The 26,110-nt window shown below is 39.9% G+C and overlaps 1 protein-coding gene across 2 annotated transcripts in view; it reads left to right on the top strand.

Moving 5' to 3' along the window:
• DLGAP2 (DLG associated protein 2) overlaps nucleotides 1-26,110 on the top strand; it is an 800,561-nt gene that overhangs the window by 530,914 nt on the left and 243,537 nt on the right. For both annotated transcript variants that reach the window (XM_086926407.1, XM_086926408.1), the window contains one exon: nucleotides 4,103-4,518. In XM_086926407.1, the coding sequence (XP_086782533.1) occupies nucleotides 4,103-4,518 (416 nt within the window). The remainder of the gene's footprint in view (nucleotides 1-4,102; nucleotides 4,519-26,110) is intronic.

Raw genomic sequence — 26,110 nt, forward strand, 5'->3', positions numbered from 1 at the left:
ATCCTGTAATGTTTAGACACTTAAATAAAGTTCACACTTGTACACAGCTAAAAGTTGTGCGTAAAAGTTTCATACTAATACAAGGAAGTATTTAAATTATACATATTAATTGTAGCCAAGACCCAATCGTGCATATATAAATAGAGCAACGTTCTTAAATGTTGATCTTGTTTCTTTTCTCTTTATTTGGTTATGTTATCCATATTTTCAGAGCATAAGTTGGTGAATCTTCTAGTAGAGGTTGCATATTGTATGATGATTTTTTTAGCCAAGACATGTTTGCCCCTTAATAAAGTGTAATTGTGTGGCTTTTTCAAGCCTATGACAGCCGTGTGTAGCAAAGTAGATCTAATACCAAAGCAGTCTTCAGGGACTCAAGTCACATTTCCAATACAGACCACATGGGCTGTCTTAGAATCCACAGTTTATATTCTCAGACTGATGAACTACTATGCAAACCATTCAACCTTATTTAGCTCCCATTTGAGCAAGCAATAACCCGTAACCATAACACAAGTTATAAGTAAGAGTAATATTGTTCTCTCTCCCACTTAGAAACGTGTCTTCTCAAAAATGTTGTGAATAGCAAACAAGACTAGTGGTTGTAATGTTCTTAAATACATTGATACATAAATACAACATGGGTTAACCAAGGAATGATCACAAAGCAAGTCTACCTTATGGACCAGCAGCAATCAGACAGTGATTTAAACAACACTGCATGGGTCAACAACAGCCTACAGCAGAGCAAAAAAACATTATTTGTATTGTACTTGCTGGTTTTGAGGTAGATTGAACCTTAGATCAAATACTATCCCACAACAGAATTGACTATTCACTTTGCACATCTGTATCCCATTGCTTCTAAATACATATTTTTCTTGGTCATCCTTAAGATACAATAATGGATCATAAACCACAGAAGATTTTGGAGATTTAGATCTCTTCTCAAACAAACCGTACACATTATGCAAATGATAACTGGATAATTCAGGTGAACCTGTAAGGTAGTTATTGTTTATCATATTGAATGTGGAAAACAAAGGAATACATACATGACTTATGACATGATGAAAATAATGTAAGCAAAACGACTGTTGTGCCGACTAAGGGGCCCATTAGGATCGTGGACGGTCTTGCGTCTGTCCGCGACCCCAGAGTAGGAGGGAACCTCCGCATGGCCTGCAGAGTTCCCTCCTGTGAAATTAGGATGTGACCGCCACCCTAGCGGTCACATCCTCTAATTTTACCATTGCTGCGGGTGCGGCTTCAAGCTGCACCCGCTGCAATGGTAAAATTGCATACATTGCATTTGTATGCAGAGATTTTGCATTTGTATGCAAAGATTTTTGCATACAAATGCAGGGGGTACCATAGGTACCCCCCCATGTGCACCCCCCACCCCCCTTCACCCAGGGGGCCTGCACGGGTTCCTGCAATGAAGTTCCACATGCTTTTCCACGGCGAAAAACCCGCAGCGGAAAAGCATTTTTTAAAACCCATCCTAATATGTCTGGCGGTGTCTGAGAGACACCGCCATCATATTAGAGCTTTTCCCCCGCGGTTGTAAGCCAACCGCGGCGGAAAAGCAGCGGACTGAAACCAGGACCCACCAGCCATCCTAATGTGGCGGTGGGTCTTTGGTGGGTCCGCAGCGGATTTTCCGCATCCTCCGTGCTGGCGGTGGCTTCTGCCGGCCCAGAGGATGCGGAAAATCCGCTATCCTAATGAGCCCCTTAGTACCATTAAACTTAGAATTTAGACCAATAAATCAACCTAACTTGAATGATGATAATTCTGTCACATCAAAGTGTGAAATTAAAGATGACTTCTTTTTCCTGGGAGGTGTGGTATTAATTATGTGACACTATTTCACAAATACTATTTTGAGTATAGGAAATTACGTGGTATTTTGAGACACACATAGGATTTCTGTCATAAAAAACTGAGAGTAAAGGCTATTTTTATACAATTATCATGTAACCAAAATCATGCTTATTCAAGAAAAAAACTATGAATATCAATCAGAAAGTAATACCACACTGTTGTGCTAGAAGTGTTTTGTTTGAAAAGTGAAATTATTCCCCTTTTGTTTATAAAAATAGGAATGAAGATGACTCAATATGTGAAAAATAGCCTCAGTAACTTAGTTGACAAAACAGAATGTGCAAATGGCAATATATATTTAAATGAAAGAAGCACTATAATTATCCTAATAATACACAGTTTATACCACAATAAGAGACATCATAAAAACCATCTTGCTGTTAACCATTTCCCTGAGGAAGCTTGCACTGTACCGCAGCACTATGGGTTGATGCTTGAGAAGTGGGTACCACTGGAGTAAAGCAGCACCCACAAAATATTTTTTCTAAAACAAAATAAAAACTGTGGCTGGTTTAGGGCTTGGCTGGAGGTCAGCCTCTGTGGGTAAACCCCCATAACGCCACACTGTGCACATCCAAAGGTCATGCACACCTAGGTTTAGCCAAATGCTGGGGGGTTTGTCACAGGACTTGGCCTCCAGCCATGCAAAGCAGCGGTTTGGCCAGCTGTGTCATTATTAGGTGCAGGGCCTGGCCAGAGTCCTTTGGTAACTTTGCAAGGGGTTTGGGTGCCCGCAGAGTTTAGGAGCAGAGCCTGGCCAAGGCCAACTGTCTACATATAACTATTTTTTCCACCCTTCAGGACCACCTTGAGCACTGCTTTAAACACAAATTTCTCCCAAACATCTGAACAGATTGATTTCTAAATAATAAAAGCATGCTTTTTGAGTAAAGATATAACTTTCTGACAAATTTTGTGTAATCCAGTTTAGTCCGTTTTTTCGGTAATTGCAAAAGACATTTCCTATGGTAACTAGCATAGGAAATAAGCAGTTTGCCCCTTCCCCCCTTATTTGCCCTCCCACTTTATGGATCACTCTGAATCTTCCAGGAAGATGCTGAGGGGATATACTTTTTTGTAGAAGTTTTTGTGAAGATTTGTAAAGCAGTGCCAAAGCTATTAGCAAAATAATAAAGTTCTTCCTTGTAGGTGTGTAATTAGAGAAAAATATAATTTCTTTACAGTGGAATTCCACTTGCTTGTCCCCTTTCCACATGCGGAAATGTATACGTATCAGTTTTTTTCCTTCTTTGTGTGCACGACAAAAATTCCCATGTGAGTACTCCTGCAATACTAAGACAATCTCATCTTTAAAGGAGAAGTCCTAGAAATCTTTTCAATTTCCTGCAGAGACAGAAGTTAATTATATTATTTCCTTAAGCCTACAAGTGTATATTACTGGCTATGTGAATCATCGCTGTCTGACATTTTCTATCACACACATATGTCTCTCATTTCTTCGGAGGCATGTTTAACTAGGACCTTTGAAGGCACCCATATGGCTCATACAATTCTATTGCTGAACCGAGGTACCAGTCCTCTTGCATCAGTGCTCTATATAATAGTCAGTTGCGGCTGCTGCATGGAAGCAGCAGTGTATATCACTATAAAAAGTCACTTATCTCCCTGCCAGCTAGCTGGCCGGCTGCCGGGTCCTCTTCATGGCTTCTTGTGAGAAACAGGAAGCACCAGTGCTCCCACTCTCCCCACAGCCAATCACAATGCTGCAATGCACGGCGCTCAGCCAGGGGTTTTAGGGGTGGGCATGTTCTCCATTCAGGCTGTAATGCAGCCTGCATAAAGAAGGGGGAAAGTGCGCATGACTGATTTGGGTGGCCAGAGGGGGCTGACCTAACAGTCATTGTGCCCTTGGGGGGTTGTACCACTCCTCTCCTGCTCATCAGCCCCGCCCCTTCACACAAGTTGTCACAGCAGGAGGACCTTTCTTTTGCTGCTCCAAGGCAGTGGGTTGACACTTGTATGCCCTAGCGGAGGAGCCGCCACTGATAATAGTTATAAGCTCAACATCCGTTTTTATGTGTCTTTTATCACATTTTATTAAATGAATGTCAAAAACACTCTTGCCTTAATAGACATTTTTTCCCCGTTTAAATAAGAATTATTTTTCACTACATAAGACTAAGAGAATGAAAAGCAAAGTGATGTCATAATATGGAGTAACATGTTAATAAAGTTGTTTTTTATTATCATTCAGACATGGGAGGTTTAAGCGGTCGAACAGCGTGACGGCAGCAGTTCAGGCGGATCTTGAACTGGAGGGATTCCCTGGACACATCACTATGGAGGACAAGGGGCTTCAGTTTGGTTCATCATTCCAGCGGCACTCTGAGCCAAACACACCCACTCAGTATGGTGCAGTAAGAACTGTAAGAACACAGGGACTCTTTAGTTACAGAGAAGACTATAGGTCTCCAGTTGATACATCCAATCTGCCTCCACCGGATCCATGGTTGGAACAAACGCAGGAGATTGTGGAAACAGGCAGAATATCACCTTGCCGGCAAGATGGGACTTGGTTTATGAAATTACTGCACGCAGAAACAAAGCGGTTAGAAGGATGGTGTAAAGATATGGAGCGAGAGGCAGAAGAAAATGACCTATCTGAAGAAGGTACAGTATGAATACATTATTGTTCTTTTGAAACAATTGTCAAAGTGTTTCAGGGAAACGTTCAATTAATAGAACTAAAAAAATCTGGTTGAAATAAAGATAAATACCTGAATGTTTTTAGGACTTGAGATAGTAGTTTATGAACTTGTGATATAGTTGGATTTTTCAGGCTTACTAAGAGGGTTTGAGGGAGTGAGAATAATGTCAGCTGCAAGGTAGGATTCCCTTGCATAGATGATTTGGACAACTCAAGGACTAAAAGTCTAATCTCCTCACTCTCTGTATCATAAAGAAGTCTGTATCATTTTTTGCACAGGGTAGCATATGCCATTTCCTTGGCCTCTTGACGCTTTGGGTGCTCATGGGCAGGATGATGACTTTGATTGTGGACTTATCCGATATACTAGATGAAGATCGTCCATGGGGTAGATGTGTGTAAGATGACGGTTTTTCTTAAATTGGGGTTTAGTAGAAACACTACACCTAATCTGTACAAATTAAAATTATATCATGGGTTATATGCTGCAGCGTGGTCTGAAGGTAAAGCTCAAATCCTACCTTAATTCAACTAATCTATGATTGCTATGAGCTTTGGTACTATGGTAATATAGTGATCTTGTGCCTTCCAAATAACCTAAATCAGTGTTTTAGTACTGCAGTTTTTGCACAATGTAATCCTGTTTTTTTGTTTCTCAGTCTCATTGTAATTGGAAAATGTTGTCGTAATTGATTCAGCTCTTCTCTAATTAAAGTGTTTTGTGTCCGGTTTTTTGAGACACCAAATCACTCTCTGGGAGATGCCCTGTCCTTTATGCTCCCTGCACATATATCTTCCTGTGCATCTATCATATATCAATCCTGAAACCAATGCCATCAGCTGCAGAAATAGAGTCATGTATTTTTGTTCTTAGATATATTGTAAACCATTGTTTATTTAATCGAAACCTTCATTTCTTTTTGGTATGTTGCACTTTTTTCTTGTTTCTCGGCTCTGGTCTAAGGTTGAATGAACACTGCCATTGGTGTCATTGGCGCACCATGTTTATTTATTCTTACTATGGATTTATCTGACTGACCAGGTGATAGATGTTGAGTAACACATTAATAGACTGATTTAGATATTTCACTGTTTGCCTGACTAAAAACAGAGCTATTCTTGATGGAGTTATAAGGACTGCACATTCTTTTACACACATAATCTGTTGTAATAGATTCACAAAGTCATTGTATCATAGCAGGAGGATCCAAATAGAATTCAGATGAACACATACTTCCTTTAGTAAGTGCTAGAAATGAGAATATAATTTTTTTTCTTGCAAAAAGATCACTCTCCCAAACGATTGCATGCCTAAAGATCTGGAAAACTAATAAAAATAGGGTTTTGGGAAAAAACGCTTCACGTTAGTATGGATATTATCAGTCTGTCAAACTGGATGTGCAGACCAGATGGCCTGCAAGTTTGCCTGCTGTCGATGTATGTTTCTGTACGTATCCATAGAGACAGTATTTCTTTACCTAACATGAATGTGCTATATACCATGGTTTAAATATCTAAAAGAAGCCAGACAGGACTGGATTGAAAGGGATCTGTGTGCACTTCAGAAGGTTGCTTTGAAGTCACCCCAACATCAAAGGCACTTTTGGGTACACATGCTGGGTCTCTGACCCCCTAAAATGAGACCCTTCTGGATCTTGAACTGAACCTCTGTCAAAAGGACTGATGTGCTGCTTTTCTGGAAGGAATGTTTTTCTGCATGTTGCCCTGAGGCCTGGTGCTCCCTGACTCTGCTGAAGGACAGCTGGGCTGTGCCTTACCTCTAAGAGAACTCCAAGGGCTTGCTGGCTTGCCTCCTGTTTTCTGAAGTCTCAGAGACACAAAAGGCTTCCTGCAATCCTGCTGGTGCTGCTGGACTCTGCCTTCTGTGAGTACTACTTTTTCCTAGGTGCCCTCTCCAAGTTATGTGCCTCAGATGTGGGTTCTGCAGCTTTTTCCTACAAAATCAATGCGTCATCATTGTGCTGGTCAGAATGGATGCATCGCCCTTGAACACTGATGCAGAGGCTGTTTGATGATAGCCGTTCTACAGCCTGAGCAGCCCGACAATGACACTGCAGGGCTCGACGACGATGCCATGCCTTACTCTCAGTGATGCTCGATGAGGCAGGACCTGACTATGTGTATCCTTTGCTCCATCCTAGGCACTTTTTCAGTGGACCTGCGTGGGTCCTGAAGCCTGCATGCCCTCCTTCATAGTCAGCCTGAACTTTGGATTTGCAATAGTCCCTCTCGACTTCAAGTAACCTTTTGACTGCTAGTAACTTCTAAGCACTCTTTTTGGATTTAACATGTAAAAATTCATATATTGACTTGCACTGATTTAATGTTTGTAGGTTTGGACTTGTTTTACTCAGGTAAATATTCGCTATTTTTCTACATCTGTGAGGAATAATTTTGTTGTGTATTCATTGTAATACTGTATGTGTGTTGCACAAATACTTTACACATTGCCTCTTTAGATAAGCCTGATTGCCCTGTGCAAAGCTACTAGAGGGTGAGCATAGGTAATAGTGGAGTAAGCTGTGACCAGGTTGCGATTTCAGGCTAACCATGATGCAGCCCAGGTCAGACACATCAAATGGATTGTTCATGTTGAAAATCTGGTAGTCAAAAAAAAATTCTAAGACCAACTTCAGAAAGGAACCATGTCATTTTCTTGAAGAAAACCATTGGAATTTCTTTTAAGTCCCAACGCACAAAGGGACGTTGTCCCTTTTTGACAAGAAAATGCTCCCATTGTGGTCCGCTTTTGAATCTGTAGCCACCTCTGCGGAACTGAAGGGTGGATACATGAACGAGGTTTGTCCGATTGGTGGTTTGGAAATTTGGAAATTTCTCCCTGAAAATGTTCAAAGTCCCAGAGCAGAATAGGATGTAGTGTTTTTGTCAGAGTAGCGTGGATCTTTGAGCAGGACAGATCTGAAATTCAATCCAATGTCGTGGGACTGGTGACTGGGTACTTTTTTCCGTGAGCCCATTGCAGCTCTAGTGGAAAAGATTTTATAATTTTCCAAACTTCCTTTGGTTGCCCAAACAACGAGAGGAGTACAAGTCTGCAGATCTAAGGACCACAGTGGAGACACTTAGAAACTGTCAGTGATTCAGGCAGAGGCCAACAGCAGGTTCCAGTCCAGGTCTAGTTGCTACTGGTCAGCTGGTCACATCAGAGAAAGGCATCTTCCAGCTTGCTGTGTCCCTGTAGCCACACAAGTCAGTGAAAGGAACCTTGGCGTTTGCATCTTTGTCCTGGGTACGGGATGAAGCAGGACCAGCTCTTCAGCAGGTGCAGTCCTTCTGTACTTCCGTAGGTACAGAAAGGGTTCTGAGGATGTTGCCTTGGGAAACCACATTTATGCCTGGCACCAACTATTGGGTGGGGGTTACTCCTCGATCTTTCATAACCAGTGGGGTAGAAATTTCCCAGGGGCAACCCAACCCCATTTTGCAGCAGTGCATGTTTGCTGTATTGCAAGCTATCCTACAAAGTCGCTCAATAACAAAAACCAAGTGTTAAACGGTTCCTATGAATTTAGTAGGACTGTGGATTGGATCAACAACACTTCATAATACAGAGACTTAGTCATCCTTTGTCATCATAAAAAGATTGGTTCGTTTACTCACAGTATTGCATCTAAACTCTTGAACCTCCAGAGTTATAGATGCTGTCAACAACCTAAACATTACTACCACTCTAAATCCCAAGGAATTTGTGGAAACAGATCTAACCCTTTTGTAGGTCACTTTTACAAAGCCCAAGGTTTCACAAAGAGAAGAGACAATAATACATTTTGAAATGTTTATTGAAAAGGTCTAATCCATGTAAGTAAAACATGAAATGTGATTATTACACAGGTGAGACACATTATTGTTATACGCTTTATAATACTGGTGAAAAATACAAATAATTCAACTATGTTGATTATTCCTAAAATTACTACTGTTTATCACTAATACTGCTATGATAGTGAGAGCATTATGGAGTACCCTCGTGCCAGACCCAGTTGGAATGATGTAACTGAATACCTTAATGCAATGTCTCAGGAACCCAGGCCTTAGTGCATTAACCAATGCACATTGTCTCAGTGTGCAAGCCCACAAACCTCTTCCTTCTTAGAATGTTTGTAAGAGTCTGCGGAGCTGCATCTCATTTATAGCACTCCACAACATTTATGTTAATTTCCGCATGAAGTGGCTCTTGCCTGAATTCAAAATGCACGCAGTGTAAATAATAAAACACCAGCCTTATCACATTCAGCAAGAGATGCAGAAAAACAGCATTACTTAGTCTGGGTAAAAGAGTTGTCTCTTACAGGCACAACGTGAAGCAAGGACTTTGCCTTATAGTATGTCTCCCTGAAACTAACAGTGCATTCTACAGAACAACAATGTCTATCTATGATAAATGCATGTGTAGCATTTTGTTGTGTTATTGACAAATATGTTCAAACCACCTAGTTGGAAAGATGCTAAGTTAGAAAGGAAAACAAAAATGGAAACAAAATGTAATCCCTATAACACAAGACTGGGAAACCCTTGTCCCCTTGTGCAGACTCTGTGTGCCCACCTAGAGATGTGAGTTTAACGAAACAGGGCCTTGGCTCCTACCACAGCAAGGCTAAGCCAGAGATATGAATTAAACAACACAGATGCCAATACTGTATTTTACTCTCTATAGTCTATTAGAACCCATATGAACAAAACGTACTGGTCTGTTTAGTATAACGTCACTAGTTTATTAATTTATTTGTTCCACTAGTCCAAAGTTATTTTTTAGGTTTTTTCAAAAAATATTTTTTATGTGCATATACAGAACAGAACAAATAAATGCAATCTATAAAAATAACAGAAAATAACTGTACATATTTACAACTCATCCGCTCCAACCTTTCAGTCCCAGTCATTCATTCTGCAGTCATACCAGCCCTTTCACACACAGAGAATCAAAAAAATGTGGCCCTATGTCAAAAAACAAACGTTTTGTTAATACACTTAATGTGCCCTAAAGTCTGTTTCAATGCAACAGTGTTACAAACAGAATTCAATTGGAACCATATCCTATATTTTTTATAAAACAGAATTTCGTCCTTCTAATCCTTTAATAATGACATTAGGCCAACTACTGTCAACGCGTTTCGAACTCCCTGGTTATGGAGTTCTCGTCAGGACCAAATAGTTCTACAAAACAAGAAAGAAATGCGTCAAATTAGGTCACCTATTTCCAAATGTACTCATACTTAAAGAGAACAAACATGCTACCACCAGCCCGCAAAATGCTGCCTACCTTAATCCTAGCAGGATGTGAATCACAAGGAGGGGATTGTGTAGAAAGACCACAGTATTCACAGTATTCTAAACAGAAAGAAGACGTAGATGTACACACAACATTTTATGCCTCTGGTCTATGCATTACTTCAGAGGAAATCGATCACTAATAGCGTCGAAGACCCGGATGTTTGGACACGTTTTAGATGAAACTTAAAGACTGACCTTTAGTCAGTTGGTGGGGCCGGAGTGCCTGCAAAACAAACCATGGGGCGGAAATTAGTTTGAGCTACCGCCGCTGTGGAGACTTGTTTGGTCGGGGGAGGGGATTTCGGCACTTACCCGGTATCGTTCGTGAGCCGTCCCGTCCGGGCGGAAACATTGCTGACAGCCGTCTTTTTTACTTGTTCCTATGGGGTCAAAAACGGAACAATCTGTTACTCCCTTGGCATAGAACGAGGATAAATTCCCTGAATGATGCAGTTTAGACCTCCTTTCTCCTTCCATTCTCCCACAATTTCAGCTCCGTAACAATTCCAAGTGTTTGGCGAAGCGAAGTTCCTTCTTCCATTTGAACTTCTCTAAGCGATCACGTGATCGTCTTTTTCTCCAAGGGACCCGTCGTTGTTGTAAAACTTTATTGGCCTCGAGGGGTAACAGTACAAAAACAAAGTTGACTGTACAACCGATTTTGATGTATTTTAGATGGTTTTGCCAGAAAGATTTTTACCTTTAAGAAACTAAGTTTTCATGAGGAGTTGAACTGAATTCTGAACTAACAGCCTGATTCATCAAAGACACGTTTTGCGAGTCTTTAATAGCGATTCATAAGGAATCGCTATTACAGGCTCGCAAAACGGGATTCATGTAGGAATCGCAAAAAAAAATGTGATTCCTACATATTCCTTATTTGCAATTAGCAAATTGCTAATCGCAAATAAGGAATAACTCCCCATTCATTCCCATGGGCCAAAAGGCCCATAGGAATGCATGGGGAGTATTCCTTATTTGCGATTAGCAATTAGCTAATCGCAAATAAGATAGCGATTTAAAGGGTGCCAGGGGTGTCCAAAGGACACCCTGTAGCACCCCTTAAATGCAAATTTAAACAGGTGTTGCGCACACATGTCCAAAGGACATGTGTGTGTGCAACATGCAACTTAGAAAAATGCTTTTAAAAGCATTTTTCTAAGTTTTCGCTATTTACCACGAGGTTTTACCTCGCGGTAAATAGCGGCCCGAAATAGCGAATTTGCAATTTGAAAATGGATGATGAATTGCATTTAAGGAATCTCAAATAGAGATTGCTTAAATGTAATTCCTCGCAAATTTGCGAATTCGCTATTACCGATTTTTGCATTTGGGATGATGAATCCCAAATGCACAAATTGCGCTCGCAAAGGGCCAGATTCTGAGAATCTGGCCCTTTGCGAGCGCTATTCACCTTCATGAATCTGGCTGTTAGTATTTCTAGGTGTTCCTTAGTTCACATCATTGCGCGATGCTCATTGTCAGGGATCCCTTCTACAAACCTTTGAAATTAACCAATAGTATGGTCTGCAGTGTACCAGTTTTATGGTATATTCCTGAAGATTTCGGAAATCTCGTTTAGGCCGTCTACGGCCGTATTGTACTTCATTATCAGTAGTGCTTCTCTTTGCCCCAATCTTGCCTCTAGGTCAAATCCTCGTGGGTCATGGTCAATTTTAGAAATTATAGTCCAGCGTAGGTCCTCCTCTTTATGTTTTTTCAGTAGCAAATGTTGGACCAGTGGCGCATTTGCTACTTCTCTCCTGAGATGTGATTTGTGCTGCGTAATACGCTGTCGCACCTCCTGTGTGGTTATCCCAATGTATAATTTTGGGCACGGGCATACTATCCCATAGACCACATTCTTAGTCTGACAGTTTATGAATTTTTCGTGTCTCCAGTGTATCCCAGTAAAGCTAAAGACTGCTCCTTCATTTGTTTGCTCACAACATGTGCAATTCCCGCACTTGTGATGGTGATGCCCCACTATTTGAGGTACTATTATACTGGAAGAGATACATTGATGATATCATCATGATTTGGGATAAAAAGCTGGACCTACAGTCTTTCATGAACTGGCTCAACAACCTTGACCCATGGCTAAAATTTACACACACAGCTACAAGTTTCAACCTTGACTTCTTGGATATAACTATATTTGCAAAAGACAATGTGTTGCATACAAAGACCTTCAGAAAACCAACGGCTAAAAACAGTATTTTATCCTATAAAAGTTTCCACCCAAAACCTTTGAGGGACAATCTCCCCTACAGCCAATTTTTACGCTTAAAGAGAAATTGCAGCAACAACGCAGATTACAGAATGCAAGCTAGTGAATTAAGCGATAGACTGAGGCAGAGAGATTACACAGAGAAAACAATTAGACTCTGTAAGAAAAGAGCAAGTAATCAGCCGAGAGAATGTCTCCTCCAAACATTTCAAAAAGAACCAACACCAGATCTGACCACCTGTGTCACTACATTCAGCCAGGCTTCTTATGAAGTAAAGAAACTGGTAAATAAGAACTGGCATATCCTCCATACAGGACCTTTCAACTGGCCTAGACCAAGGTTTGCAAATCGGAGATCTAAAAACATCAAGGATGTCTTAGTACATACCCGACCGATAAGAAAGGCAAAAACGGTCCTTACAAGAGATATAACCATGTCACCAGTAACTGGACATTATCCGTGTGGATCATGCGTAGCATGTAAAACAACAATTGCTTCCAAAACACTACAACTTTCGGACACACTTCTCTGGCAGCAGCGTCAACACACGAACTGCAATTCGACACATGTCATCTACATGGTGAGCTGCCCATGTGGCAAACGTTATATCGGAATGACATGCCGCAAAGTGAAAACTAGAATTGGTGAACACCGGAGCAATATTAGATTAAAAAAGAATACCACCAAATTGTGCTCCCACTTCGTGCAAGCAGGTCATTCCTGTGATGACATCCATTGGACAGTAATTGAAATGCTAAATGAAAAGTCTCAGAGATGTGAAAAAACACTATTTGAGAAAGAACAGAGGTGGGTGGAACGCCTCAAAACTTATGAAAACGGACTCAATGATTCTATACCGTGGTACCAGTTTGCAAAATGATCCTGTCTAAATAAACTGTTCATTCCCAGTTTACAACTTCAGGCACTAATAAAGCTTGTTTCCAAACAAAAAAAACAAGAAACGCCGTTTGACACACCCAGAACACGTTGCTCGGAGCGCCTGCCCCTTTAAAAATGTTCGCTCAGTTGAGTCTCCCATTTCCGGGGGAAGAGTCAGCACAAGACGAGGTTGCAATTACACGCGGGTAATGGCGGAGCGAGGCTGTACAAACAACTGAATCCCGGTAAGGTGACCGCGAATATCATCTACTAATGCAATATATTTCAAACACAGCTCTGTGCCCAGTGGGTTCCCCCCGACGGAAGCGAGTGCCTTCCAGTCTCAAGGTATGACAACGCGCAGCGTGTATAAATAGTCCATTTGCCATGCTTATGAAAATACCTACCCATGCGCCTTTCTACATGCCAGCGCGTAAAAGTAAAGTTTTTTCCTTTCCCACCTCTCAGTGTTTCTTTACGAACTTTTTGAAATTAGCACTTTCATGTGCCAGCGCGTCAAATTAATGGAACTACAATCCTCTTAACTATGTCCACAGTGTAAATAAACTCAACCCTGTTACCCCTCCCCCAATGAGATAAGTCTCTGGAACGAATGAAAAATATTTTTATTCAATCTAAAACACAAACCTAAATCAGGATGTTCTGAATAAGTGTGTATTTCTCTATGTACTCTCCCTATTCTATTTCAGAAACTGGAGGAGTCTTTATTCCTGGAAATTTGTACAGGATACTACTAAAATACAACACAAATGGTGTGAGTAATACGTACATTGTTTGTTTATATGTTAGTCCTGACGAAGGCTCTATAGACCCCTGTGGGCCGACAGAGCTGAAACATGTCGACGTTTGTGTAATAATTGTATTGAAACTACTATGATCCAGTAACTCGATCTACCCAGTAGTACCGTATCTATTTTAAACAACCTGGAAATCACACCAACAATTAAAATTACTCTGGGTGATTTTTCAGTTTTTAACCTTTTTTCCTTTTTTTGAGACTTTAATTTTGACACACTTTTTTCACTTCTCTGGACACTGCACTACAGGCCAGAGGTGCCTCGGGCTGAGGCTGGCAACATCACTATTTTGGAGTAACCAATGATAACTGCCAACAACCCATATGCGGGGCGGACGAACCAGATATACCGCACAAACCACACTGGCATAGGGTTTTTGAGGTTACTCTAAAAACTTTCCTTACCAATGGTCTGATGTGTTACAAGTGTCTGTTTCTTTTTTGATAAATTGCCAAATAAAAAATACATCATCGATGTTACGCATATATTTGGTAATAGAATCTGCAAATGGGTTAATATGGTAGATGAATCTGTTCTCAAATAGACCCATAAATAATATGGCTCGCTCCGGTGCACAAGGGCAGCCCATGGCCACCCCCTTGGTTTGAAAAAAGAATTCCGTGTCAAACTGAAAGTAGTTTTTTTGTAGAGCAAATTTAGCAAGTTCAACTAAGAAATTTGTAGGGACTCTAGTGGGATGCTCCCTTTTGTCTAGAAAATGTTTTAAAGTTTCTAGTGCCTGTTCCTGGGGTATCTGGGTGTACAATGAAACGACGTCCATTGTCACCATTAACAGGCTAGTTTCATCGAACTGAACAGATGATATTGAATTCAAGAAAGCTGTTGTGTTATTAAGATGCGCCGGAATTTCAGTAATGAATGGTTTAAGGAAGAAGTCAAGGTACTTTGACACCGGTTCTATCAGTGATTTGCAACCTGATATAATGGGTCGCCCTGGGGGGGTATCTGCATCCTTGTGTATTTTCAGGAGTACATAAAAAGTTGGTATCCTAGGGTTCTTATTCTGGAGGAACCCAAATTCCTTTGATCCTAGGATTCCTGCCTCATATCCCTTCTGGATGATTGCGAAGAGTTCATTCTGCAGTTCCTTTGTAGGGTTGTAACCGATCTTTTTATAACAACTTGGATCATCTAATTGACTTCGCACTTCTTTTTTGTATTTATTAATGTCCCAGAGGACCACTGCTCCCCCTTTATCTGCCTGTTTAATTACTAGCGTTTTGTCATTTTTTAATGAAATGATGGCATCTTTCTCATTTTTCGATAAATTGTAATTAACATATTGTTTTTTCTTTTCCAGGGTTGATATTCCTGATAGAATTGTCTTCTCGAATGTAATAATCTCTTTAGGGTCTTAGAAGCCGGCGGGCAGAACTTTGATTTTTTCCGAAGTCCAGTAACTTCCATGTTATAAATCTCCGGTGTCTCTTTGTAGAATGTTTTCAGTCGTATTTTCCGACAGAATTCTATCGCTTCCAATTTCATCCTTACAAAATCTGTGGGTCTAACAGGGACAAATGAAAGCCCCTTTTCCAGGATAGCTGTTTCTGACGTGGTTAGCACGCGGTCTGACAGATTGAATATAGGTGACGATTTTAACTCCTGTAATACTGTTGTCTGGTCCTTATTTCCCATGGTTGGTAGTTGGGACGCGGGCGGCCTCTTGCTCGCTGTTGGCCTCTGGCTAAAAAAGGCTGGGGATTTTGTTGTTGATTATGTTGATTGCCTCTATAGCCCGAGTTACTCCTTGTGTCGCTTGTATCTGTCTCTCCACCTGAAGAGGAGGAGTTCCGAGAACGTTAGGAACTTATTTCTTGAACGGCCCTGGTTGTCCTGGAAGAACCTTCTTTGGTTTGATCTTGTATAGAAATCTTGTTGAAGATACGGATACACCGTCTCCAATGAAAAGTTCTTTTTATCTAATTCGAACTTATTTTCTTTCTGAGTGACTGAATAATACTTGAATTCTAATATTTCTTTTTCAATTTTCTCAAGGAGTCCTTTAGCATCCGTGATTAATTGGTTATTTTGGATTTCAGTTTCAAGAGCTGAGATTTCTTCCAGTTGCTTTAGGGAAATTCTATGTGCTGTTTCAATAGTTAGGACCATAAGGTCTCTACTGCACTTGGTCTCTATCCCGCTGAATCCTTTCTTATATTCTGGATCATCCACAAATACCATAGGAGTATTCCTAATTTGCAATCCTTAGGGGTTGTGCCCGCCCGCAGGTGCTGAAGATGCCGCAGGTGTTCTGATCTGTTTTTTGCAGAGCCTAATCAGTCTGTCAGACTCATTTTGGGGTTTTGCTGTTAGGCTTAGGGTGGCAGAAGCAAAAACTGGTGGCGCTCAAATTTATTTTTGAATGTGTTCCTCGCTGTATGCGAATGTGTCCCTCTCTGACATACTCTGGACAATTCACTCAACAATTAAACATAAACACGGTTTCGACAGTATGCACACAAACACAAGACAACACTTAGTGAGAGAAACCCTCAGTATGTAAGTTCTAATTCTACCCTTACAGACCTCGCGAGCCAGCGCCCGCACTATAGCAAGTTTAACGAAACAGGGTCTTGGCTCCTACCACAGCAAGGCTAAGCCAGATATATGAATTAAACAACACAGATGCCAATACTGTATTTTACTCTCTATAGTCTATTAGAACCCATATGAACAAAACATACTGGTCTGTTTAGTATAACGTCACTAGTTTATTAATTTATTTGTTCCACTAGTCCAAAGTTATTTTTTAGGTTTTTTCAAAAAAGATTTTTTATGTGCATATACAGAACAGAACAAATAAATGCAATCTATAAAAATAACAGAAAATAACTGTACATATTTACAACTCATCCGCTCCAACCTTTCAGTCCCAGTCATTCATTCTGCAGTCATACCAGCCCTTTCACACACAGAGAATCAAAAAAATGTGGCCCTATGTCAAAAAACAAACGTTTTGTTAATACACTTAATGTGCCCTAAAGGCTGTTTCAATGCAACAGTGTTACAAACAGAATTCAATTGGAACCATATTCTATATTTTTTGACGTGACGTGATGTGATGTTATACTAAACAGACCAGTATGTTTGGTTCATATGGGTTCTAGTAGACTATAGACAGTAAAATACAGTGTTGGCATCTGTGTTGTTTAATTCACCTAGAGATGTGGCCATCCTAATGAGCAGTCCCCTCCTAGGGATAAGTCACTTTTACAAGTTTAGGGGTCAGAGCTCATACTCTTGGGCTCTGAACAGCAGTGCCCCAGTGGGCAGAGTCTGAAAACCAGCAATAAAATTCTGCAAAAAATAGGGATGTCTGAGAAAAAGGGGTATTTTCTCAAAGAAGCCTCATCTCACTCTTCTGATCGTTCACCTCAATTTGGCCACCAGGAGGTATCCATTGTTGGCATCACATGGGGGAGAAGTTGTCACAAATGCCAGAGCGGCTGACTCTAGATCACGGGGATCACAGTACGAGCACTGGCTGCAGCTCAGCATCATGTGAGTGTGTCAATAGCTCACATAATCTCCTCGACGGCCCCCAGCGCCTTAAAATCCTTGAAGGGTGAGAGAGAAGAACTGTGTTTATTTAGACCTTAGTCTTTAAACAAAATCGAATAAAATTCATAACCCTTTACAAAACCACTTAATAGCAAAGCGATACACGACTTTTAAAATCTAACAGTTCCTTCTATACACTCCACCTAGCTACTTCTATTCAACAATTAATTTAATCAATATGCGAGTTATTAAAATCTTTAAAAACATAAAAACTTCTATACATTTTTTTAAAAACTAGTCCTTATAGACTTTAAGACAGTAGCAAGTTATTTACATTATACATTATTCATTTGCCGTAAAATATTAAGACCATTTGACCTTGCTTCCTCTCGGTTTTACCCTTTGAGTGTTACTAGATATAGTATAAAGGGGTATTTAGTGTGCTTCCTTGAGCTATTCCCTAGCCAGTAAACTAACCCCTTTCAGATAGTACCCAAGTGCAATTGCTATTTCTAGATGTTCCATTCTTAACAGTAAATTAATCGCTTGGTCTCTCAATCTATGTCATATTTTATAAATAGGGGTTGCAAAAAACGTTTCCTCATTTCTATACACAAGGCAATCGAGTAATATGTACATTATTTCGCACTTAGTCACCAACCCACACATACATATACCATCAGGGTGCATCATTTCTGTCATAACTCTCCCCTCCAATCGCCAGGGGATGATGCCGATTCTCATTTTTAAGATATCCCACCTGAATCCATGGTTCGGCAGGGCTTCCAGATAAGGGTACCCTGCATCGGCTTCCCATGCTTCTATCATGTTTTGGACCGATTTTTTATTTCTTAAGTATTCTAGGTCTTGTGTTCTGGAATGTTCCCTTCCTTGTGCTCTTAGTGAGCTTTTTGTAAAGTCTACCTCTAAGGAATTTTGAGTAACACCCACGTTTAGGTAACACATTATCTCCTTTATTTAACTTTTTGCCTCAGTTGCCCATCTTAGGCTACTATGTCGGATTTCCTCGCTACACCAATGTGAGACCTTTTGGGCTTCCCCCTGGGATTGGGGTTTCCAAAATCTTGCCACCAACATTTTGGCCTGGGTATTCCACCCTATCATTCCTGTTTCAAGTCTGATTGCCTGTAACATTGCAGACTTTGGTAAGGACAGAAGCATTTTTAAAACCTTGCCTTCCTTGCGATCCCAACCGCCTTTGCCACTAAAGAGGAGCACCTCTGCATCATACAATACTTGAGGGGGGGACCATGGCTGTAAAAGCTTTTAACAAGGGTTTGTGTGACATATTACCGTAGTTCTTGTTAAATTTTTTCAAACCGCAAATGGAGGAAGAAGCTTTTGCATTTTGATTTTCCACATGTTTGTCCCATTTTAAAGAGAATTCAAACAGCAGGCCCAAATATTTATATTCTTTTACCATTTCTAATTTTGATTATCTAGATACCAGCAAAAGCTCTTTGACCTTTTCCCAAAGCACATGACCTTTGTTTTTTCCATATTTACTGTTAACAGTTTACTCTTACAGTAGTCATTAAAAGCATTTAATTTCCTCTGTAAACCTAGCTCAGTCTGGTCGGTAATGACTAAATCATCTGCGTACAACAGGCATGAGATCTTTCTTCCACTCATTCTGGGACTAGCGCTTTTTTCCACCTCCAATACTGCTGGTAAGTCTGCTAAAAAGATTGTAAAGAGAAGTGGGGCCAAGACGCAACCTTGTCTTAGCCTGTTTTCTATATCTACTTTCCTTGTAAGTGCCCCCTGGGTGTCTTTTATTACTTGGGCCCAGTTCCCTCTATGTAGTTCTTTTAGTATTTCTAATAAATAGGCTTGGATGTCGTATTTAATCAGGCACTCCCAAAGTTTCCCCCGGTCCACTGAGTCAAAGGCTGCACGGAAGTCGACAAAGCAATAGAACATATTCCCCCTTTGTTCTATCGACCTCCGTGCCAAAGCCCACAGTGCATAGCAGTGGTCCACCGTGAACTGCCCCTCTTTAAAGCCCCCCTGTTCCACAGGTATGATTTGGTTAGCTTCTACCCAGTTTTTTTGTTTGCCTAGCACTATTTTAGCGAAAATCTTCTCCCCAATTTCAAGTAAATTGATTAATCTACAGTTTTTCGGGCTTTGCAAATCCCTTTTCTTGTGTATGGGCCGTATTATAGCCCCTTTCCAGGTATCGGGGAGTCTCCCAGTGGCTAGAATAATTTGGAACATGTTTTCGAAGAATTTTGCCCACCAGTCTGATTGAGTTTTAATTATCTGTGCTGGGAGGTTATCTGGGCCTGCTGCTCTTGTAAGGTTCAAGCCCTTTATCATTTTTTTAACCTCAGTGACTGAGAAATCGAGTTTCATATCTACTACCAGACCACTCCAGTCTGAGTACAGATTATCTTCCTGATCTGTCCCCGGGCTATACAAGTCCTGTAAATATTCCTCCCAAGCAGCTTCTTCCACTATACAGTTGATTGCCCCTGGCTGGCAATCTGCTGCTGAGTGCACTTATATCCAGAACTGGCGTAGATTCTTTGTGTCAATCGCCTCAAGAAGCTTTAACCAGCAGCCTTCTTTAAATTCTCTTTTTACCCTCCTAGTTAGCATATTATACTCTCTTTTTAGTGCCTCTAAATCTTTTCCACTAACCTGATCCCTGTTTCGGAAATTACGGCGTGCCATTCTCCTGACTTCTCTTTTCTTCTCCTGACATTCCCTTGTAAACCAACTAGTTAATTTCCCCATCTTTCTATCGCTCAGTTTAGTTTTATTTTTTCCACCGCTTCCATCTTTCAGTCCCTTGCTGAGTATTTGGACCTCCTCCTCGATTTTTCCTACGTACCAATCAAGAGTTTGGTCACTCACTATCTCAAAATCTAGATTTTGTTGTAAATGTATTAATCTTGAGACATATTCTTCCATTAGCCTAGTTGTACAACGTCTGGGATAATCCATCTGTTGTTCCATAACTTGTGGGCGGGTGCTAATTGAATATCGAGGAACTCTAAGGCCAACATATTGTGATCACTTCCTTCTCTCCAAGGTGTCAAATAGACATAATCAATAGGGCAAATTTGAGCACCCAGCTTGAAGGTTCATTTCGCATGGCAGTCTAAGGGGCTTCTTCCATTTAGGCAAAAGAGATTTTTAGCTCCCAGGAAATTAACCAACTGCGTGTCCTTTGCTCCGGTTATACATTTTGGGAAAGTTGCTTGTGGTATCTCATAAGCCTCTAGTATGTCTTGGAACCAACAATCTACATTCTTAGGATGCAGTTTATGATTAAAGTCACCAAGTAGTATAATCATGTCCTTACAATACGTCTCACACAAAAAATCCATATCCTCTTTAAAAAGAGCCATTTCCTCCACATACTGCTCCGTAGAGGCCAATTGCATATACACATTTTATAGTCAAAATCGTATCCATATTTATGCACCCCGATAACAGTATTCTACAGACCAGCAGCCATTTACATTTTACAGTTATTTCGGTTACTTTTTTCCATATTTTTGTTGACACCAAGGTCATTATTCCACCAGCAGGACGCCCAAATCTACACTTCTTGGCTAGTCGATTTAGCAGGCAGAATTGTTGTGTTGCCCCTTTAAGTTTTGTTTAGAATTGTTTTGCTTTGACATTCCCTTATGTCACAGGATTCTCTTCTAGCCTCTGTGTGGACAGTTGCTGGGAAGAAGTCCTGTGTAGGCTGTACCCTACCTTGCTCCTGTGCTTTCCTACAATAAACTCATTTTTCTACTAAATATTGAGTGGACTCAATACTACAATTTTGGCGACGAGGTCCAGGAAGCACTAGGAACCCATGAACCCTGATGATTTTGATTTATGATTTTTTAAAATATTTTTCCTATTTACAAGGAAAAAATAATTTTCTGGAAAATTAATTCTATTTTTGTTTTCCTCGATCTTGGAAAGACTCTGTGTTTTAAAGACTTTCTACTTCAAGATTTGCCTGCCTTTTCTTCTACTTCGTGTGACTCCCTCCTAACTGCTTCATCTAACTGCCTCTGCACCACAACAACTATGTGAGTAAGGATCTTCGTTATTGTTGACCGTGAACTTCCTTATTTGCGCTAACATTTTAGAGATTATTTTAATCTCCTTTTACTGGCGCAGGGTCAATCCTTAAAAGTTTGTTGATAAAGCGTGCATCTTTTAAAATTGCAGTAAGGCAGTTCAACTGATCGTGCGCTTTCATTCTCGTGCGCCTTCATTCTGCCTCGCTCTTCGAGCTCCCGATCTGCTGCAACGTTCCTTTTGATGCTGTCCTTCCTCTACGTTTGACGCATGTTGCGTGTCGACATAAGACGCCGGCGGCCATTTTATGGTTACTATAACAACGTTACCAGCGTTTTCACCGGCTCTTCGTAAAGCATTGTTCAACAACGTTTCAAGGCAGTTTTCTTCAGCGTTTCCTTAACGTTACCAGCGTTTCACCAGCTCTGCGCAAATCATCGTTCAGCAGTGTTTCAAGGCAGTTTTCATCAGCGTTTCCTTCCATCCAATAATTATTATACCTCCACCTTTTTATTTATGTTCTAAAACGCATTTTCTTTCTCCACCAGTTTCCACCAGTTTCATCAAGTAAGATTTATTTTCTCCTTTTCTTCTTCTCTTATTTTGATTATATTGTGACTTCCTCATGGCTACTCAAAACTTTACCATACAATCTCCTCAAGCCTTTTGGCCGTCTGGATCAGAACCTTGCATGAAGTGGCTTCAATGGAAGGCATATTTTCTAAACTTTATTGATACCATCGATGAAGAGGCAAAAATGAAACCGGAAAGGAAAAAAAAGTTGTTTTTACATTCTCTTGGTGCTGGAGGTTTGAAAGTATATGAGGAAATGTCAAAATGTACTGGTGGTGGAGAATCTAATGTTTTTAATGATATTCTGATAGATTTTGATAATCATTTTTCTCCCAAAGTATGTATAGGTATTACCAGGTATACATTTTTTCGCAGGAAACAACAACCCAGAGAAACTATAGATGTTTATGTTTCTGAATTGAAAAAGATTGCAGATGATTGTAAGTTTGATCACCTTCAAGAGCAATCTATAAGGGATCAAGTCGTGAAGCACGCATCTGATCCATCAATCCAAGATACACTTTGGATTAATGGTGATTCTGATCTTAAGGATGTTTTAGCTATCGTTAGGAAAGCTGAACTTTCTGGCCGCAGCGCTAAAGCCATTAAGATTAATGATAAAGTTTCTCCAGATTCTAATGTTGTTTCGGAACATACTGTTTCGAAAGTTCAAAGTAAGTCTAATTATAAACAGAAGTTTCAAAGTAAACCTAAGTCTGGTGAGGTTAAAAATCCTGATAAGCTCAACTGTTTCAGGTGTGGCAGTAGTTCGCATTTGGCTTACTTTAAATTGTGTCCAGCCATTAAGGAAAAATGCTCAAATTGTGGGTTAATTGGTCATTATTCTAGAGCTTGTCACAGATCTAAAAATAAGAAAGTGAAGGTGATTTGTGATTCCGCTGATTCTAGTGATGAGGAAAACGTCATTAGAAAAGTTTTACATTGTTGTGTTGAAAATGAGTGCAATAAAAAAATTTCACATTGTTCTATGGAAGATGAGTGTGTTCAAAAACCGCTTGAGAAAGTTTATATTTTCAACATCAATGACTCTTTCAAAGGGAACGTCCTTACAAAACCAATTTGTAACATGTGAATTGGTGGGGTTCCCATTAATATTTATGCGGATTCCGGCTCTCCTTACACAATTGTTAATGAGAGAGTGTGGAATTCTGATTTTGCACAATATTTGGGTAATGATTTTTATGCTTCTGATATTTCTCCTGAAGGGTTTTTGGGGGAAAATAGTGAGATTATTGGTTTCAAACCTTTAAAGTTCAGATTTAAGGACAGGGATTCCTTGGGGAAACTTTATGTGTCTAAACGTGGTCCTTCTGTCCTTGGATAGAGAGATCAGAGAGATTTAAATATTATTCTGAATCCCAATAGTCCGGAACCAGTTTTAGTAGTTAATGATGGTGAAAAAATTGGTCAGTCCATGTTTAAAAGATTTCCCAAAGTGTTTAGTGGCAAAATTGGTAATCTTCAAGGATTTTCTCATCGTATTGTCTTGAAGAGTGATGCAAAACCTAAAATTTTTAAAGCTAGGAATATACCTATTTTGGTTCGTAGTGATGTTAAAAAGGAATTGGAGAAGTTGGTTGGAGAGGATATAATTGAAGCTATAGAATCCTCTGAATGGATTTCTCCAGTTGTAATCGCCAGACGTTCAAATGGCAAAATTTGTCTATGTGTAGATCTTCGCCATTTGAACGAGAACATTGTATTTGATAAGTTTCCATTACCCAAGATTTCTGAAATGTTGTCTTCCGTTAAAGGTGCCACTATGTTTTCTACATTGGACCTTTCTGCTGCATACCATCAGATTTCCTTAGATTATGACAGCAGGCATCTTACAGCTTTCATTACCCCTATGAGGTGTTTTCAATTTAAGAGGATGCCATTTGGATTGGCCTCTGCCGCTGCCGTTTTCCAACGTATTATGCACCAGTTATTTGGCAAACATCCTAAAATTAGATTTTTTCAAGACAATATTTTAATTTATGGAAAAGATGAGGTTGAGCACAATTCCATCCTTGAAGAGGTTCTTAGTATTCTGGAAAATAAAGGGTTAACCATTGAGTTTTCCAAATGTCATTTTGGGGTTAAATCTGTAACTTACCTAGGTCACGTACTTTGTTCAGATGGTGTGTCAACTAAACCCAAGCTTGTTGATGCCATTAAGGAAGCACCTTCCCCAACCAGTAAGGATGATGTTCGGTCATTTCTTGGTATGGTTGAATTTTATTCTAAATTTGTTAAAAGTTTCTCTAGTAAAGTTTTTAATATTAGACAACTTTTGAAAAGTAAAGTCAAATTCGAGTGGTCTGCTCTTTGTGAAAATGAATTCAATGGTATTAAATCGACATCATCAATGCCCCAGTGTTATCCCCTTTTGACTTAGACCTTGATTCCGTCATTACTGTTGATGCCAGTAACAAGGGTTTGGGAAGCGTTCTTTCGCAAATTGACAGTTCTGGTAAAGAACACATTGTCGCTTTTGCGTCCAGGGCTTTTTCAGTGCCAGAAAGTAAATTTTCTGTTATTGAAAAAGAAACTCTTGCTGTTGTCTGGTCTTTAGAACATTTCCGGAGTTTTGTATGGGGCAAAAGATGTGTTGTTAGAACTGATCATAAACCTCTGACCAAATTACTCTCCACTGATGGCCTTTAGAATGCCACTGCTAGAATTGCTAGGACGTCTATGTGTTTACAGGACTTTTTAATCAAAATTGTATATTTTCCAGGCAAAAGCAACGTAATTGCTGATTTCCTTTCGCGTATGCCCTCAGATTTGCAAGAGTGTGCAGTTAATGAGTGGGACTCCTTTCAGGTTGCTCTTATTCATGAGGAGAATCCTTTTTGCATTAAGAAGGAAGTTTGGGCTCAGGAGTATGTTAAAGGCAAGGTTTTAACCTCTGTTGTTTCTTCTATTCATGAGGGATGGTTGGAGAAGAGTAAATTGTCATCTGATCTTAAACCATTCTGGGAGGTCAGGAACGAGCTCACCGTTTTAGATAATTCTATTTTTCGTGGTGACAAAGCTGTTCCTCCTGTAACTTTGAGGGACTCCATTTTAGGGTTATGCCACAAGGATCATTGTGGTATTGTCAAGACAAAACAAAATATCAAACAGTGGTACTGGTGGCCTGGTATTGATGTCATGTCTGAAAGAAGGGTACGGGAATGTGTGGTTTGTTCTAACTCAGATAAAGTACTCAATACTTTAAAACCTGATATGTGTGTACCTGTAGTTCCTGATGGTCCTTGGCATACTGTCGCTATGGATACTATGGGACCTATTGGGGATTGTCATAAATTCGTGATTTCTATCATTGATGTTTTTTCTAGATGGCCCTGCATTACCATTGTAGATAGAGTTGACTCAGCTACGGTTTTGGAATTTATTGATAGTTTTTATGGAGGAAGGTCTTCCTACTCAAATTATTAGTGACAATGGTGTCCAGTTCTTGTCAAAACTGGCTAAATCTTATTTTGACAGGACAGGTATAATTCATAAAACCACTTCATTATACAATCCGAGTGGTAATGGATTATGTGAAAGATTCAATAGAGTCTTGAGGAATGCCATTCAACTTGCTATGTTAAAAGGAGATGATTGGGAAGTTGGTGTTTATAAAGCTGTTTGGTCCTATAGAACCAATATTCATGATGCGTTAAAGATGTCACCATTTGAAATTATGAGAGGTTGTGTCACTAGGGCTAAGTACAATCCAAATTGGTTGCATAAGAGAGATTGTTTAGATATCTGTATGAATGAAATTAAAGACAATATTGTTGATAAACATCTCCAATATAAGAAGAATTTTGACAATAAATTTGCTTCTGGTTCTACGAAGGTTGAAACTGGGATGCTGGTTAAAGTTAAAAAACCGTGGAAGGTTCGCAAGGGTGAATCTCAGTTTTCAAAACCCTTAATGATTAAGAAAGTTTTATGCAATGCTGTACTTTTGAGTGATGGTAAGGTATGGAATTTAAAGAGAGTTGCTATTTACAAAGGAAAGAAGGATTTTTGTCCTGTAAATTCTTCTAATTTTTCTAATACCTCTCCGGATCCTCTAACTGCTCAAAAAGAGGATCATGGTGGTTTTCTCTTTTCTGAAAATATTTCTGCTCCTTCTGAAAATATGTCTGTTTCTGTTAGTA

Source organism: Lissotriton vulgaris, chromosome 6 (genome assembly GCF_964263255.1).
Source record: "Lissotriton vulgaris chromosome 6, aLisVul1.2, whole genome shotgun sequence".
NCBI lineage: Eukaryota > Metazoa > Chordata > Amphibia > Caudata > Salamandridae > Lissotriton > Lissotriton vulgaris.